Genomic DNA, 18,564 nt, shown 5'->3' with positions numbered 1-18,564 from the left:
TTTGTGTACATTTTGCTGAATTCCTGTTCCAGTTTTTATTTGTATCTGAGTTTGGCTTTGAAGATATCATTTTTGATTTACTGGGTTATGGATTTGAGGGAGACCCAGTTCTACTGTTGGAAAGCTTTTTGTTTTTCCCTCAGGCTGTGGATGATGTGCAGAGTAATCCAGGGTTTGGAGTTGGGATATTTCTTAATGAGTTTGACAGAGATTTTTGTGTCTTTGCAAAATTTTATGAAAGTTGTGATGACCCCCACCCTCTCGTTCAGACTGTCACCAGTATGTCCCAGTCTGTGCATGTCAATGAACCCTGGAGTTGTGCAATAGTGTCCTCCGACTGCCGGTAGGTGTTGTGGATCTGGGGCTTGTGCCTCTTCAGTTCTGCTCTGTTGTGTGGGAGCAGGAAGACCACATTGTGGTCAGAAAAAAACGAGTGGTGGTTGAGCGCTTGAGATGTACGCATCCAGGATGTTTCCATAATGTAGGTCCAGTGTATTACCCCTTCTTGCTGGAATATCTACACATTGCTAAAAAGAAGGCAAGGTTTTGTCAAGTCTGCAGTTGTTAAAATCACCGGTGATAAACACTGGAGGTCTGGGATACTTCCCTTGCATGTTGCTAGCTGTATCACAATCCACATTGTTTTGTGTAGTGGAATCCACATACAGACATACACTAGACAGGACTGACCAAGATTAACAACTTGAAATTAAACAAATCACCATCATTAACTCTGACTCCGGGCAGACAAACATACGGGCAGTGTTGTCGTAGCGGAGCATGTGCCGTGTACCATCCTTTTATTTGAAAACTACAATCCGTAATGACATGCCTTATGTGCAGGATTTTTACAAAAACCATTATCATTCAAAAACAATGGGATTAAACAGGATGTCCCATGTGTCTTCATGTGGAGACATGGGAAGTTTTATGGGTCTGACCAAGTTCACCTCAAATGTATTCCAAATGACATCACTTATATTTACCACCTATGCAAAATCACATGGGGGATATGGAAGATTCATGTAATTTTTCTTGGGGGTGGGGGTGGGGTACTTTTGTGAATTCACATTCATGGTGAATTCTCGAAAAATCCTCTGAACTTAAAATGTATCACGATACATCCATCAGCTAGTTTTATATGTTTGTAACACTTCTGATGATATTCAGTTGTACTCATTCTTACTGTTTCTTCTTCAATAGGTTGTGCAATGGAACCAAAAAGAAGAAATGTGTCCAAAATGGAGGAACTGGCAACCTCCCTTTACAAAGTTAGACCAAATGTAATGTGCAAAGCCTTGTTGTCTATTTCCATGATGGCCTTCACTTTTAAGAACAAAGCAGAGAAAGATAAAAACATTTTTATTGTTTGAAAGTAATAGTCTTTAGAATGAAAATGCAGCCACAAACATACAGTTCACTACCAAGAAGTGCTGGGTTTGTATCATTTATTAAAAACAGTTGTTTTGTTTTGTTTACTCTGATAAAGCATACTAATAATAGGTTTACATTTTTGTACAAAATTGAAATTCATGTTCATCAGAAAGATTTCCAATTGTTGTTAGCTAATCTGTTTAATAAAATGAGTGCTCTAATTCACTGTGTTTGAATGTTAACATGAACTGACAAGTTATGTCAAATGACATGAAAGAGGAACTGAAGAGGTTGACATCTGACTGTATTGATTGTATATTTAATGATACATACAGCCTATTATTCATCTTATTGACTCTTTACAAACTACAACATTCAAGGTAGAGGGTTTAATTATCTTTACTAATATTGCCAATTATTTAGTAATGTATTTATAGTAGAAATCCATTCCAGTATGTTTTTGAGCATTATTCTGTCACTGAATGAGTTAAATTCCTCAGTGAATGCAGTCCAACAGGACTTTGCTCTCCTGTGATTGTTTTTATGAGCTGTTATGCATAGCATGTATATAACACACACATGTAAGTATTTAAATCAGTTTCTAACACAGCAAAACAAAAGTTATATTTTTGCACTGCAAGCAAATGTGTAATCACCCCAGAGGTGTGAAGAGAGAAACATATAAAAGCTGAACTTGGCCTCTGAGTTCATCACATGTACATCAGACACAGACGCAGCAACACTGCACATCATCTGTCTGGTTAAAGCTTCTGTTTCTTCTAATACCTGAATTTACTGTGCAATGGGAGACTGCAGGATTAGAGACTATGACACCATCACATCTTTCCTTGGATCGTGGGGACCTTTCCAGAGAAGGATTTTTTTGGCCCTAGCCATCAGCATAGTCCCAAACGGGCTTCTTGGTGTTTACATAGTATTTGTAGGTGATACCCCACCTCATGAGTGTACAATCCCAGAAAACTATAGCATCAGTGAGATGTGGAGGAATGTGACGATCCCATTGGAAACTGTTGACGGCATCACAAAGCGTAGCTCGTGCTCAAGGCTTAACCTGGAGCTTGTCAGGGAGTATTCTCAAAGTAATCTAATCCCAGATGTAGATGTGAATGTGAGTCAGATTCCTTTGGAGCGTTGTCTGGACGGATGGACGTACAGCAAAGAAATCTACCAGTCTACCATTGTCACAGAGGTGAGTAAAATCACTGATTCACTTTAATTTGAAGCTGTTTTTAAGATTTCCTTCACAAAAAGTATAATAGCCAATTCATACATTTGCCTAATTTAATTATAATAATTATGATTATACCAAAAACAGTAATAACATTCATGTGTCAATTAAACTATTAACTATTGAACTGTCAAAGACAGTAGTATGCCTTCCAGATAGAAATACTAGATTCACAAAGCAGGGTCAAAGAAATGTTTATTCATGCTTCCACACACTACCTCCTCTTCTGGGTTATAAAATAAGCATTAGTCATTTTTCAGTAATTCTTATGACACCTTCAATGAAAAGTAGAAAACTGAACACACTAGTTCTTAGCAACATTACTTGTGTTGTCATTAGAATTTCCTCTGTAATCTGATTCTAAATATTGATAAGATTTGGTAATACATTTACATGACCTGGGTCAATACTAATTCTACTTACAGAGTCACAGTGCCATCTATATGACTGCTGCTTATTCTTATTACTTGTTGAGCTACAGTTATTTCTCGTCATGTTAAGGACATGTGTATGTTTTGCAGTGGGACTTGGTCTGTGACGATGCATACAAAACTCCACTGACCAGCTCCATCCATTATGCTGGTGTGTTGGTGGGAGCATTTATCTCAGGCCAGATGTCTGACAGGTTTGTATGGATTACATTGTATCGACTGAATATAAGGTTAATAACTTAATAAATTGAATTTTATACCCAGGTTTGGAAGGAAGCCAGTGCTTTTTCTCATGATGCTTCTTCAGACTGTGTCGGTCACAGCACAGATTTTTTCTCCAAGTTGGGAGATCTTCACCCTCATTTTCTTCTTTGTTGGTGGTGGGGGATTCTCCAACTGTATCATTGCATTTGTGCTAGGTATGTTTTTTCTTCCAAAATATAAATTTATGACAGTGTGGAATATGATTGTAACAGGTGGACAAATAGAAGCTGTAAATCTGAACCCAAAAGAACTGCAGTTATTATTCTGCTGCTTTCATTTTGAATTGAATTAAGCAAAAAAAAATCTAGAATTAAGCAAAAAAAAAAAAAAAAAAAAATCTGCCAGTGGAGCAAGTGAAAATGATCTTGGTGAAATTTATTGAAATAAGATTTTCAAGGTTTATTGTTTAAAAATAACTTCTTATGTCTCACTTACAAGTTACTCTTTAGGTGATTATGTCTTATTTCAAATGTGATGAGATAGTTTGACTGGAAATGAGAAAAATACACTTGGTAAGATTTTGATTTTTGTAGTGCAGGATGTTCAGCCAATTATTTTATTCAGACTGCATAAAATGATTGATCAGACTTTTATCAGAAATACATGAGAATTAAACATTTTTGAGTTTCAAAACCTGGTGGATTTCTTTTACATTTTAGTTTGACACACGATTATTAGCAGCATTTTAAGATTATAAAAGAAAAGTGTAAAAATGCCACATCATGCAGTATAACTTTAACTGAAGGCAAGGCCAGGGGCATAGACAGACTGATAAAGTTATCAGGGGGAAGGCGGGACCATAGATACAGAAAGACGATAGGACATGTGAGATGGCACTATAGGTGCCTGCTGCTATCGTCAGAATGATCTTTCAGTGTATGACCACATTGAAATGCACCTGGGAATCTAAATTAGTTACTTCTGAGTTTTGTATATAGATTTTGAATAAACCACATTGATGACAAATACATTTAGGTTGACAGAGATATTTGTGTCTGTACATAAATCTTCATTTAAGTTTTTCCATAACTGTTTGTAGTCTCTGAAATATCCTTTTAATGCAGAATCTGACACCTGCGAAGTTTGTTTATAAAGGACTCAGTGTGTAGTTGAGATGGTGGTAAACTCGTGCTATGGTTTGTAACAGAGTTAGTATCTCCAATCTCCCTTTTATTTCTGTGGGTCTGAAAAGACGTGACAACATTATTTCAAAACAAACAACAGGTGAAACAAAGGTCAGTAGAGGGGATTTGTGACAAAAGTCAATAAAGAATTCCACAACATTGATTTAAAACAATATTGGTGCCAATGTTGGGTGATTTTGTCCATTGGTTGTAGGGTTAGATGCTCAGGGACTTTGTCTCAGCAATTTGCACATTTTCAAACTTAGTGTCAATAACACCACATTCAGAGATTTTCATTCTTACACAGAAAAGTGAAGTTGAATAAATGTGCAACGTTCCTGCTGGGTAAGAGGCTCATGGTTCAGGTTTGCTATGATTATTTTTCAGATTTTTCTTTCAATGTACTCATACAGGTACAGAAGTTTTAAGCCCAAAAGCCAGGGTGGTGTTCTGTTCCCTTGGACTTTTCATGTCCTCAGCTATCGGGAACATGGCATTGCCTGGAATTGCCTACTTGATCCGAGACTGGCGAATGTTACTGATTCCCTTGGCTGCCTCCAGTGTGATCTACATTCCTTTGTGGTGGTAAGAACATTTATATGACACATTTTAATATCTCATGATCAACAATAACACTATTGCTTTAATGTGCTTTTTAGATCTTGACTATTTTCAATCATGAGCAAAAAGGCCACACCAGAAAAAAAAAAAAAAAAAAAAAAAAGGTTAAGGCTCATTTGACTGTTTCTCAGATCTGAAATGACACATTATCGACTAGTGTTGGGTTGTGTCTCTAGTACAATGGTGGAGTGCAAAGCTTATGGCTGCACAGACAACAAGTGCGAACACATGCTTTCCAATCAATCTCGCTCACTGACTGATGCTTGTTTACTCGATCACTCAGAATCAATGAGCGTATCTCACTTCTGGCCGGCTATGGCTGCACCCCATAGGTTCTGCCCCCGCCTGTGATTCAAGTTATAAAAAAGGTCCAGTGTGGTGCATTTATGGCCATTTTTTACGGAATTTGCACCTCTCTTGCTTCTAGGAAATACACAAAGAACAATTAATCTCTTAAAGGAGGCGTATTTTGCTAAATCCACTTCTATTAGTCTTTGGTTTGTTTATTTGTGTATTTGTGGACCCTAACAGTTCATAAAGACTGAATTTGAACCATCCAGGTGCTGCAAAGCTATCTTTATATTCATTCCAGCAAAAATGGAGTGGATTTCTACAACCCATTTCAATTCCTTCTTAATTTGTTTCGTCATGACATTTGCACATATAAGGTCAAGACTTTCGACAAACATTTGTACGAGTACACCACAACTGTTTATCAGCAGCAGCAGTTGTATTCCATTCTGAAAATATATCCAAACTTCGAGCCGATTGCCTAAAATGTTCAGTTGTTGGTTGTAATGGTGAACCCAAGTGGCTGAACAGGACAGAGCACACAGTCAACAACCTGGAGGGGGTGGGGTCATGCGAATTTAAAGAGCCAGCGCTCAAAACAACTTTTCTGGTGTCATTACACAAAAGTAGGGTTGAAGATGGACCTGTGGAGTTGAATTAATGAAGAATTCAGACCCAAGCATAGCATTTACAGTTTATGTAGACCACAGGGAAATGAAAATGCATAATTCCATTTTTAAAAAAGAAAAATATCACTTCTTTAAACATGAGCAGTACAGGTACACTTTAAATGTCAACTTAACTCCTTTTTACATGTTTGAATTCATTAGGCTCTCCACTTCTTGCCAGCATTAACATCATAGAAAGGGGAAGTCTCATCTGTTCGTGCTGCCCCAGATGTATTGTAGTCAACAGTAAAGCAAAGGTTGCATTTTTTCTTAATCTTTTTTTTTTTTTTTTTAATTATGCCCATTACTCATATGATGCTTTTCAAATTAACAGATCATCATCATCATCCACTCCAACTTGATTTATAAAGCACTTTAAAACAACCAAAGTGGACCAGATTGCTGTACAGAAGACTAAAAGCACAGTGAATAAAATTTTTCAAAGTATTAAGAAACAACAAAATCAAATAAATAAAACATGTTAAAATATAAAAACAGAAACAAAATGTCCACATTGCAGCAAATTTCCCATCCAGAGAGCCAACATGCTGTTTAGCATCTTCCATCTTTATGGGTTGGTTCTGCTGCCTGTCTCCATTGGATCAACTGCCTATCTGAGCATGCACGGTGGTAACTCTACTTGGACAAACTGCCCGAAATGCATTGACAGAAACGTTCAGAGTCATTCTGCACTGCAGATGGGTTAATCGCGTTAACATTTTTAATCAGATTAATCACAATCATGAATTAGTCCATGTTAACATATTAATTTAGACAGCCCTAGTAAATAATGACATGATTCAGACAGGATCAAAACATTGATGTGTCAGATCTCATGTCTGTTTAGTGGTAAAAGTTGGGGTTGTCACCTTTCTGTTGTTGTGTCTTATCTTATATTTGTTTCTGTCTTTCCAGGTTGGTCCCAGAGTCTCCCCGATGGCTCTTTTCTCAGGGAAGGGTATCGGAGGCAGAGGCCATATTGAGAGATGCCGCCAAGATGAATAAAGTTGAGGTTCCACAGGCTATTTTTACAAAGGCTGAGGTACGCATATAACATCAGCAAGTTTCTATTTTTTTAAACAGTAAGTAGTCAGACATCCTTTAAAGAGATAATACTGACAGCACTTCTCCAAACACACCAGCAGGGGAAAGTAAATTACCAGAACATACGAAATACTACCAAAACCACCAATGAATCAACCCTATGTATCCACAGACTGTCTAACTCTCTGAATAAAGTATAGAGCTCATTGTTTATGGTATTATCAAGTTTTCTTCTTCAAACTAAGTCATAGCAGTTGGTAAAATAACATTGTCTTGTAATCTTCACCTGTTGTGTCAGCTGATAGTTTACATTATAGCGCTGTTAGCAAATAACAAAATATTGTTATTTTTTTCCCAGACTGAAGATGTGTTGGCCACAAAAGACAAAAAATACAGCATTTTGGATATCTTGAGTAACCTAAACATGTTTTTCCTGACATTAATTTGTTCTCTTCTGTGGTAAGTCCATCGTTTTGTTTTTATACCCAAATACAAACACAAATGACAAAATTTACAATGGAACACAGTTAGGGTTATGGTTGTAATAGAACTGTGAAGCCCGTATGGATGTACTAAATTTGTTTGTTTGTTTGTTTCTGTGTTTAACATGTGACTAAAAAACAGTGAAAACTCTATCAGTTTAAATATGTCATGCTAAACCTAAAATAGGTCACTGAAGACCTTGAAGCTGAGTTTACATGTAAACTAGACATGCGCACATTTCCTGAAGGAAATTTAATCTGTGTGTTTGACTCTTGAAGGATTTGTGGAGTTGTGGCTTGGTACAATGTAAAAGCAAGAAATAGTACCAAAGAAGGACTAGTTATAAAATAAAGTTAAGCAACAAAACAAACTGCACAAAAAACATGAAAAGGGCTAAAACCAAGAAAGGGCTCCCATACATACCTACTGAGTCTATCACAGAGATAGATAAAACAAAAAGATGATGCTTAAGCAGTATTTAAAATGGGAATCAAAGGTCAAGATGGGGGGGGGGCAACTGAGGTGGGAGGGACAATCTCCTTTTAAAGACTTCAACTGACTAATTACAGCCAGGTGAGAAGAAACATGGCAGGTGCACCTGATATCCACTAACGACCTGTGGACAAGAGCCAACCAAGAAAGAAAACAACTGTGGTATCTGTGTCTGGAACAAATGACACTGAAAAGATGAGAATTCACTAAATCTACATATATATGTGTGTGTATATATATATATATATATATATATATATATATATATATATATATATATATATATATATATATGTGTGTGTGTGTGTGTGTGTGTATACAAACAAATAATAATAGTTGCCAGTAAGCCTATTGATAGAAAAATTCTGATATACTCTGAGACAAAAGACGGAGTCACTGGATTCTGGAATCAGAAGATTTTACTTGCAAGGAGTCAAGTACATACAGTGAGATGCAGCAGTTGACTGACTATCAACAGGAAGTGTAAGATCTTATGAAAGAACATGAGTATTACAATCATTGGACCAAGTGTACAAATATTATGACGCTGATCAGGTTCACCATTGGCTTAGGTATTCAAAACACAGTGATGCATGGGTTCAGTGACCGCATTTGTATTTTTCCTCCCCCTGCCCCACGACCGGCTCTCCTCAAGGGCAGCAACCCACTCTGGTCCCAAACTGGATGGACAACAAGTACGCTTTGGTCCCAAACTAGAACAAAACAAACAGATAGCAAAGAACTGGTAGATATATCCTGAGTGGATATATCCGGGCATTCTTGCAAAATGTCATCATAACCCATCCATGACTCGTGCTCTGGACACCTGGTATTTACAGGATATAGTCTAATAGCCTAATTTTCAACAACACCTTTAACACCTTTCTCTTGTCCAACCCTCTACCATGTGTTGTAGAAATTTCTGGAAAAGACAAAACACACAGTCAATAAAAACCTGTTTAGAAACATTCCTCCATATGGAGGAGACATGGGTGTCCATGTTAAATTCACCGAGAAGCCACCTCTCAAACAAACTGTTGTCAGTCCATATCCGTACATCCTATCTCAAAAATTCTTGCAGTTGAGACTAATGGTGAGTCTATTGAATGTACTGATGTATAATATGTAGGTAAAAAAGTCAAAAATGAACATTGATTGTAGGAACTTGGAGTTTGTCAAACATGTTAGTGACAGAAATTTAACATGGGAGTGAATGAGAAAAAAATCAACTCTGTGTGCTTGGAGACTTGTAGATTGAAAATGACATGTTTTAAGATAAACGTGAAGTAGTCTTGAAAGAAATGAGTTTTTACAACAATTTGATGTATAAATTGTTGCTGAATTCCCAGAAATGTGAGAATTATGAAGAGTTGTTTGTAGAGTTTCCAAAAAATACAAAGCCTCTACACTCTAGCTGACAGAGTGCAGAGTCTTTGTTATATATCAGAGTTGCCGCACTTCCATAGACTTCCGCTCTAAAAAATGACGGTTGTGAACAGGGGGAGACAGCTGAGGGCGCCATTTTGGACCTTGGCAAACACTGATAACTTTTCAGTGTTTTCTGACATCTAGTGGATGGTTCAGCTGATTGGGGATCAGGAAGATGATCAACAGGATTAATGGACAATACTTGGTCTTAGATTGCAGCCCTCTTTATTTATTTATTTTTGTATTTCTTGTTTTTGAGTTTAATGAAGCAAACTGACAGCATACATTGAATGTAAATGGCTGATTTCATGCTGTTAAAATGTTAATAAAAATATTGTGGAAAAAAAAAAAAAGATATCATTACAAGGCGTCACACATATATTCTTTGTGCCAGGCTGCACATTTGTCATATGGCGGAATTATTTTAGGATCAATCATGTGAGAATGGTAACCATTTCAAAATGGCCGAATTCATTTTGGATGGATACATTTGGCTGTTTTTTTTTTGTTTTGTTTTGTTTTGTTTTGTTTTTTGCAATTTTAATGAAATCCATGCATCAGAACGTTAACACAAGTCACAGCACATTTTCCAAGACCTGGCTGCATGTTTTTACAGTATTATATTTAGGTTTATTTCCAAGCCACATTTTTTCCAAAGCTTTGGAAATAAGTCATTAGTCAGTCAAAATAATGAGTCATAAATACAACAAACAATAGAACATTGTGCCTTGCATTACATGCAAGCACACGGTAAATATATTACATATTTATATTATATTATATTACGTACTAAGATTGTAATAAAAAATAAAAATAAAAAAAACAAGAACAAAGAAACAAAGAATTGGACAGTTATTAATACGAGTAAAGTAGTTTCATGTTTTGTTTGACTGATAGTGATTGAGTTTGTTGTTGTTGTTTCTCTTCAGGGTCATTGTTAACATGAGCTACTATGCGTTACTTCTAAACACTTCAAACCTACATGGCAGCCCGTACATGAACTGCTTCCTGTCTGCTGTGACAGAGGTCCCAGCTTATATAATTGCCCTGGTACTGCTGAAGTTCTGCTCCAGACACATCTGCCAGTCATCGACACTCTTCCTTGGTGGTGTTATGATCCTCTGTGTTCACCTTATTCCAATAGGTAAAGACTAATGGGGTATTAAATATATATGTGTGAATGTAACTAAGCTGAGTTATTTTAATGTTGTTAAAATGTCCTTTTCCTTAGATTTACCAGCTGTGGGGGTGTTCCTTGAGATGTTGGGGAAGTTCGGCATCACATCTGCATTTTGTGTGGTGTATGCCGTCTCATCAGAACACTTCCCCACTGTTATCAGAAACACAGCTATGGGATGTTGCTCTATGGCGGCTCGTGTCGGGTCAATCGTCTCCCCCTTTATCATTTACCTAAGTACGCACTTTTCATTGACATTTTCATTTTCCATCCTGCTGCTTAGATATACAAAGTATAGTTTATGACAGTATATTCTCTACATATTAGACTTAATGTCATGGATCTGAGTATTTTTATTCTTCATTCAAATTTGAGTTTTAGTCTTTTGCATTTATTGATTTTATTATTCACAACCCCAGTTCCAAACTGGGTAAAATGTTCCTGGAGCTGTTTTTTTTTTTTTTTTTTCCTTTACCACTTATTGTACAGCTTTATATTTTCTCAGTCACATGATTTTGAATGAAATATGGGTTCATGAGATTAGCAGGTAATTCATGTATTAATTACATTTTACACAACATCTTTTTCTAATCATTAATTTATTTACTTATTTAGAATAAGGCTTATATATTTCTGTTTGGATCTTTATTATTATTTCTGTCTTTACAGGTAAATTCTATAAGGCACTTCCCTACATAGTGATGGGAGGTTTGGCCATTGCTGGTGCTCTCATATGTCTCCTACTGCCAGAGACATTTGGGAAACCTTTGCCTCAGGACATATCACAAGTACAGCCGATATGCAGGTCTGTCTACGCGTGGAATGTCTGTTTTTTGTACTGTATTTACTATCCTCGTAATCCAAGGAACCTGCTTTGTAGCATGCATACAGTATATCATAAAATATGAAATTAGATACACGTAGGGCCTGATTTACTATGATCACAAATCACAGGTACAAATTTGCTTGCTCATGCTAAAAAACGTGTGTGCTATTGATTTGCGTGTCATGGGTTATCAACTAAGATTGCCTGCACAAATGACAACAGGTAGAAAGTCCTCGCCAAAACAACTGCAGCCAGTTCTGTGCGAAGCTGTGCCAGTTAAAATCTGCCTTTCAGACGTGTTAAATACAGATGCAAAATCAGCCACCGCAATCAGTTTCAGGGTTGGAAAATCACATTCCGCATGCTAAATAAATATTTGCATCTACTCCTCCCAGTAATTTTGCACATTCTGGCAGAACCGCCCACATATTGCATATTCATCAAGGCAAACACACTAAATGGGTTACATGAGCTATTTTGCCCATTTGAGAGTCGCAACCCTCGGTATGTCCTTTTAGTAGATCAGCAATGTGTTTTTGCGTGCGCAGTCAAGTTTGTGTGAGTTTTTACACGCACAAACCTTTAGTAAACCAGGCCCACAGACTTATACAATAATGATTCAGAAACAATATAAATGTTAAGCATATGTCAAGGTGGAGAATATTTTTGATGTAGAACATTACTTTTTTTTTTTCACTGTTTCATGGTTTTTATTTCACAAATACAAAAATAATGTAGTGTAGATAATGATTTACTGTGTCATATATCAAAAAAGTTTTTCCATATTTCTAACTATTTTTTCATATTCTTGCAGGAGACAAAGAAAAAAAGAAAAAGAAGCTGAGTGTGGAAAGAGCATATCCAATAATCAGTATAAAGAAACCAAGTTGTAGTTTGTATGTATTTAATAATTTATTTTGTGTATGTTTGGTTTTGATTCATTACTGTTTTAATTTTTGTCTCGAAAAACAAAAAATATTTGTTTTATATCTTACGCATAAGACTTTATTGTCTGTAAAGCATTTGATTAAATGTGTTTTAATGTGTTTATCATATATTTAAGTTATTGTGAGGCACTTTGTCAATCAAATAATTATTATTCAGAAATGAATATGGTTTTGAAAAGTTGGACACCTGTCAGCTTGAGGTGATTGTCCTTCTAAAATCTCTGTTTGTGTCTATATTTTAGTTTCTTCCTGATGTTTTCAGAGGAAGTTTTATCATATCCACTTTATTCACGTCATAACACTGTCAAGAGAAAAAAAGAATTATCTCTCTCATGTTTTTATTAATAAAGCACTACTGTTAAAACTCCCCAGCATTCTCACATCCCTGTCATTTACATCTAGTAACTGCAATGCATTTTCCAATAATTATGTAACCTCACATATTCCTTATATTGGCAAAATGAACTTAAACTTGTCATTCAGTCAGAGATCATAAATCATTGTTAGCTGATGTTTTTATGGTTCTTCTAAATGTTATGAATTCCTTGTACTGATTTGTGCATGTTCCCTCCCTTAAATATAGATAAAATAAATAATGAATAAATAAAAAATACATTATTTTTCTTCATAATCCTATGAAGTGCACAAGTTCCTCTTTGCGGCTACTTTTCACCTCATTCTTGTTATTCCTGTTATCTAATAGGAATTCCTTACCAAGAAAAATGAGCAGTTAAAATAAATTAGAACACAAACTCAGTGATAAGAGCCAGTGAATGAGCTGCATTCCCACTGCAGACAAATTTCTCAGTTTACCCCCCTCCTCTGTTCCCAGTGAGAGGTTATTCAGCTAGGTCAGCCAGATGTATGAGAAAAAGAGGTACAGACTGATGGGAGAAAATGCAGAGTGCCTCTGTTTCCTCCATTATAACCTGCAGCTCCTACACTGGGAGTATTCAGAACATTCAGTGAGGGGTGAGTGGGGTAAAGAGTATTAGAAGTGGGGCAATGTGCACATTATGCACAATTCTTTTTAAGTTGTTTTTTATTTTGTATTGCTGTTTACACTTTCCTTACCTTAGGAAAGCCATTTGTACTACAAGAGCTTATGTAAGTTAAGTGCACTAAAACTTAGGCCTAAGCATTAAATGCTTAGGTGGGAAATAGTTGATTTCTTTTTTTTATTAAGTATAGTATAGTGTGCACTATATTATGCTGCTGGCTTGTTGCCACTGTTTGCAATACTGTAATTATTTTATTTACGCTTAAATATTTATTTTCAAAGAAATTACTCTTTAATTAAGAGCACTAAAGTCTTTTTGTATTGTTTTTATTTGAATGTATGTTTGATAAAGTTCAACAAAGATTAAGCTGTTAAATTCTACTGTATGCAACATTACTTGTTCTATTTCACCTTTCTACCTCTTATTATTATTTGTTAAATATTGTTTTAAGTTCAATAAATGTTTTGGGGTTTTTTTTCTTTTTTTTAATTGAGACTTGTTATCATTTTGTCATTTTTATTATGTAAATTGAGGGAGACAAAGCAGTATCAGCTCCAAATATCAGCTCAAGAAAATCAGAAGCCCATATTGGTCATTGGCTAAGGCTGATGAAAACAAATCGGTATCAGCATGGGCCCTAAAAAATCCATATCAGCTGATCCCTAGAAGGAATACTTTGAAGAGCTGATGAATGAGGAAAATGAAAGAGAAGAAAGACCAGAAGAGGTGTCGGCTGTGGACCAGGAAGTAGTAAAGATAGCTAAAGGAAGGCAAAGGCTGAAGTGAGGAGGGCATTGAAGAGGATGAAGAGTGGATAGGCAGTTGGTCCTGATGATTTACCTGTGGAGGTATGGATGTGTCTAGGAGAGGTGGCAGAAGAGGTTTTGACCAGATTATTCAACAAGATCTTACAGAATGAGAAGATGCCTGAGGATTGGAAAAGTGTGCTGGTGCCCATCAAGGGGGACATGCAAAGTTGTGGTAACTACAGGGGAATAAAGTTGATGAGCTATGTGTTGAAGCAATGGGAGAGAGTAGTGGAAGCTAGGTTAAGGGCAGAAGTGAGCATTGGTGAACAGCAGTAGCCTATGGTTTCATGGTGAGAAAGAGTACAACAGATGCAGTATTTTGCATTGAGGACGCTGATGGAGAAGTACGTACAGAGAAGGTCAGACAGAGTTGGATTGTGTCTTTGTAGATATTAGTGAAAGCATATGACAGGGCATAGCCATGGGAACCCATTTCAAATGGGGGGTGCTGTGAAGATTACACCAACGGTGGTTCAAAATCAGTTAGGCTTTTCAATTGATAAAAATACATTGTTTGACCATTAATGCAATATTACCTGTGTAAGATCAATGAATACATATAAAAAAGCACAAGCTACACAAAACGGAAGACAAAAAATATATATACATACATACATACACACACACACACACACACACACACACACACACACACATATGTTAAATTTGTATGTCACTCAATAATTTATAAATGAACTATACATGTAACCTAGTTTTTATAAATCTGCTGGTATTCTTGTTTTAATTAAAGTAATGTTTACTACAAGTGTGTTATCAAATATTTTGAATGGTAATAAGTACATTACCATTCTAATGCCCCCCCCCCCATTTTTTTTAGGATCCATCACTGGTATCTTATCGTCACTTCAAATTCCAAATTATACAAATATCGATGATTATTTTTCTGTTTGATTTTTCAATAAAATATATTCAGTTCACAGTTGACTAAATCACACAGAAGCTGGTCATGCTGGAAAAGCTGAAGCTGAAAAAAACAACAAGAACAAACATATTATGATTCTGTATTGTCAACTGAAAAGTGTATTTGGTGTACAACATAACAGAGACATTTTGTGACAAGTTAACATGATAACTCTTCAATAAAGGGAAGAGAAAACACTGCCACCAAAATGATCACAACTTTTAGTATGGGCCCCCATGCAGACATGTGGAGAACATAAAAATTCTAGAAAGAAAGTGTGCCAGCGCTGGGTTTGAACCCAGGTGACTATTATTCATCGTACTACCTTGTTATCACTGGGATATTCTTAGAGTAACTGACTTTCAGATGGAGGGCTCTGGACCACTAACGGCTCTCTTTCAGAGAGGGGAAGCTCATTATCAACTTACATCAAAAAAATTGTCAAGTTATTTAAACATAAATTAGTCCCTCCGTTCCTTTTTAAGAAAATGGTCAGTGACCTTATCGTACCAAGTAAACAAGAAAATGCTGAAATTATGTTAAATTGAAACAAGGAAGTACAATGAGTGTGTTTTATTTACAGTGCAAGAAATGAACAAGTAATTTCGTAGTGGTTTCTCTCTCGATTTCACAAGCAGAATGCACGACTGTATTAAACTGAACTGTGTCAGTGAAGGAGTAGATCTCAAAATAGCTGTCAATCAAATGAGATTCAGCCTTTCGACTGATCCTCCAATCAGCACGTGGAATCCCGGCGTCCAGCCCAGTCGAGCTTCGCCCACAGCTCCATTCACCCCCAGAGACGCCGAGTGTTTGGGGGCAGGACAACATCTTGGCATTTATCCAATTACCGTTCAGTTTTGAGGCAGTGAAACTCAGTCCCATTGAAGTGCATGGACGCTGAGCGTCTACGGGCAAATGCATTGACCATAGATCGTATGCGAAAACAGTGTAACGGGAATGTATGAGAAGTGAACAACGTCGAGTCCGTTGATTTGTGATAAAGCTGATTCTGAATGAACTTGTCTGTGAGATGAATGTGTTCTAACACGTTTGTAGTTAATGAAATATCAACACAACCGTACATATTTGACCATTTAATTTTCGTAATTTTAGGGGAAGCTGAGCTTCCCTTGCAGTCTATGAGAAATTGCCTCTGCTCTGGACTGTGGAAACCACTGTATATAAACAGACACAAAAAAAACATCCAAACCACAGCTCCTGTTTCAGACCCAGGACCTCCTTTAGGTAAGATTAGGGTGAAAACCACTTCATTGTACCGCCATAAATAATGATGCTCTTTAAACCCAAAACTATTCAAATATAATGTTATTCGGTGTTAAAATTGATTTTCATCCAATCGAATGTGAATCTATATTTGATTCTTTTGTTTTTATTTGACTTTTTTTCTTCTCTTTGTTAACCCTTTTACCCCTAAGTCTAAAATGGTCCACCTGGACTTTTTTTTTTTTTTTTTTTTTAACCATAAAAAGGTCAGAACATACACTTTTTGCCCATTTTACCAGAACTTTCTATATCTAGCATTTTTACAATTTGCTGCATGTTTTGATACTGCACTAATGGTTAAAAATGTATTTGATTATATTGTATAATGTATTTGATGTTTGTGTTTTAGTAGAGAAAACACACTGAAATTAATTTACACCACTGGTCAAACACAATATTGTGAAAAACTGCAAGATATCATCAAGTATATCTATGGCAATGGCTACATATATTTTCCTTTTCGTTCTGTGTACTTTTAGAGTTGTGTGTATTTGATTTCAGTGATTTGATCCACAAACACTAACACACACACACACACACACATAAATGGGGTCTTGTTGAGCCACTGGCCTGGGAGAAAACCCGGCTATTGCAAGTACTTGAAGAGGGATCCAGAGAGGCCAACAGAGGCCCAAATTGGACAGTTGATTTTGACATGTGTGAGTGAGACAAGTGTTGAGAATAAATGAAAACCTGACTCATTTTTATATATTTTAAGAGCACAGCTGGCCAACAGCAAGAGGAAGGTCCATCAACTTCCACAGCCCAGCTAGTCAAAATGAGATTTTCGATAGATTATTATTAATATTATGGAAAACAACACCTGCCCCAATGATGTCACATGCCCTCTCTGGGGTTAGCCTTGTCATGGTCCACTCCGACGTGGCCACTAACGCCTCCTTTAGCTATCAGACACACCTGCTGTGCGCTGCACAGCTGCAGTATCTAACCATCAGAAGACTATTTACGGGTCTCCTCTGCAGCAGATCATTTCATGTCATACCTCTATGTCTCCATATCTTCCATTATTTCCACCCTCAGGTTTTTTGTTTCCTATGTTCTTTTTTATTTTCTGTTAATAAAACCCATTACTCCATTCAGCACAGTGCACGTGAGTCCTCTTGTTCATTCCTTTATGACAACCCTGAGCTTATCCAGGCACTGGAACCTCAATTTGAACATGCCTATGGTAATCTGAATCTACTCTAGTCCTGCAGGGGGCCGCATTAAAATGTTGTTGGGGCCCCGGGTCAGGGTAAGGGGTCAGCAGAGAAGGCTGGTATGGATATGCTCTGTCTCCCAGTAGGTACCCATCAATCTCTCCAGTACATGCATTTGGGGGTGTTCAAATCAGGGAGACAAAAATTATCATTGCACAAGGCGTTCAGTTTCTTATCACGTGTAAATCTGTGGCTCAGGCCAAACTCTGAATCAGTGGCGGCTGCTCGTCTTTCAGAGAGGGGAAGCTCATTATCAACTTACATAAAAAAAAATTGTCAAGTTATTTAAACATAAATTCGGCCCTCCATTCCTTTTTAAGAAAATGGTCAGTGACCTTATCGTACCAAGTAAACAAGAAAACATTGAAATTATGTGAAATTGAAACAAGGAAGTACAATGAGTGTGTTTTATTTACAGTGCAAGAAATGAACAAGTAATTTCGTAGTGGTTTCTCTCTCGATTCCACAAGCAGAATGCGCGACGGTATTAAACTGAACTGTGTCTTGTGAAGGAGTAGATCTCAAAATAGCTGTCAATCAAACGGGATTCAGCCTTTCGACTGATCCTCCAATCAGCACTTGGAAGCCCAGCGTCCAGCCCAGCCGAGGCCCGCCCACAGCTCCATTCACCCCCAGAGACACTGAGCATCCGGGGGCGGGACAACATTGTGGCATTTATCCAATTACCGTCCAGTTTTGAAGCAACAAACAAAACTGTTCCACTCAGTCCCATTGAAGTCCACGGACGCTGAGCATCTACGAGCAAATGCATTGACCATAGATGGTATGAGAAAACAGTGCATCAGGAATGTATGAGAAGTGAACAACATCGAGTCCACTGATTTGTGATAAAGCTGATTCTGAACGAACTCGGCTTTGAGATGAACGTGTTCTGACACATTTGTA

The 18,564-nt window shown here is 36.9% G+C and overlaps 1 protein-coding gene across 1 annotated transcript; it reads left to right on the top strand.

The window, feature by feature from the left end:
- Positions 1 to 2,176: 2,176 nt before the first annotated feature.
- LOC115433250 (solute carrier family 22 member 4-like) lies at positions 2,177 to 12,365 on the top strand. The gene is made up of 10 exons (XM_030154559.1): positions 2,177 to 2,584; positions 3,145 to 3,248; positions 3,319 to 3,473; positions 4,856 to 5,027; positions 6,938 to 7,064; positions 7,425 to 7,525; positions 10,399 to 10,613; positions 10,701 to 10,883; positions 11,316 to 11,451; positions 12,287 to 12,365. Exons 1-10 carry the CDS (start codon positions 2,177 to 2,179, stop codon positions 12,363 to 12,365), a joined length of 1,680 nt encoding a protein of 559 aa, XP_030010419.1.
- Positions 12,366 to 18,564: the final 6,199 nt, after the last annotated feature.

The sequence above is a fragment of the Sphaeramia orbicularis genome, chromosome 14 (genome assembly GCF_902148855.1).
Source record: "Sphaeramia orbicularis chromosome 14, fSphaOr1.1, whole genome shotgun sequence".
NCBI lineage: Eukaryota > Metazoa > Chordata > Actinopteri > Kurtiformes > Apogonidae > Sphaeramia > Sphaeramia orbicularis.
This window is presented reverse-complemented; position numbering and strand designations above follow the sequence as displayed.

Bases quoted from the DNA above. Each gene is read 5' to 3' on its own strand.
- LOC115433250 (XM_030154559.1), top strand. From the start codon at position 2,177: ATGGGAGACTGCAGGATTAGAGACTATGACACCATCACATCTTTCCTT. The intron at 2,585-3,144 runs GTGAGTAAAATC...TATGTTTTGCAG, and splicing joins AGTCTACCATTGTCACAGAG to TGGGACTTGGTCTGTGACGA. The intron at 11,452-12,286 runs GTCTGTCTACGC...ATATTCTTGCAG, and splicing joins CAAGTACAGCCGATATGCAG to GAGACAAAGAAAAAAAGAAA.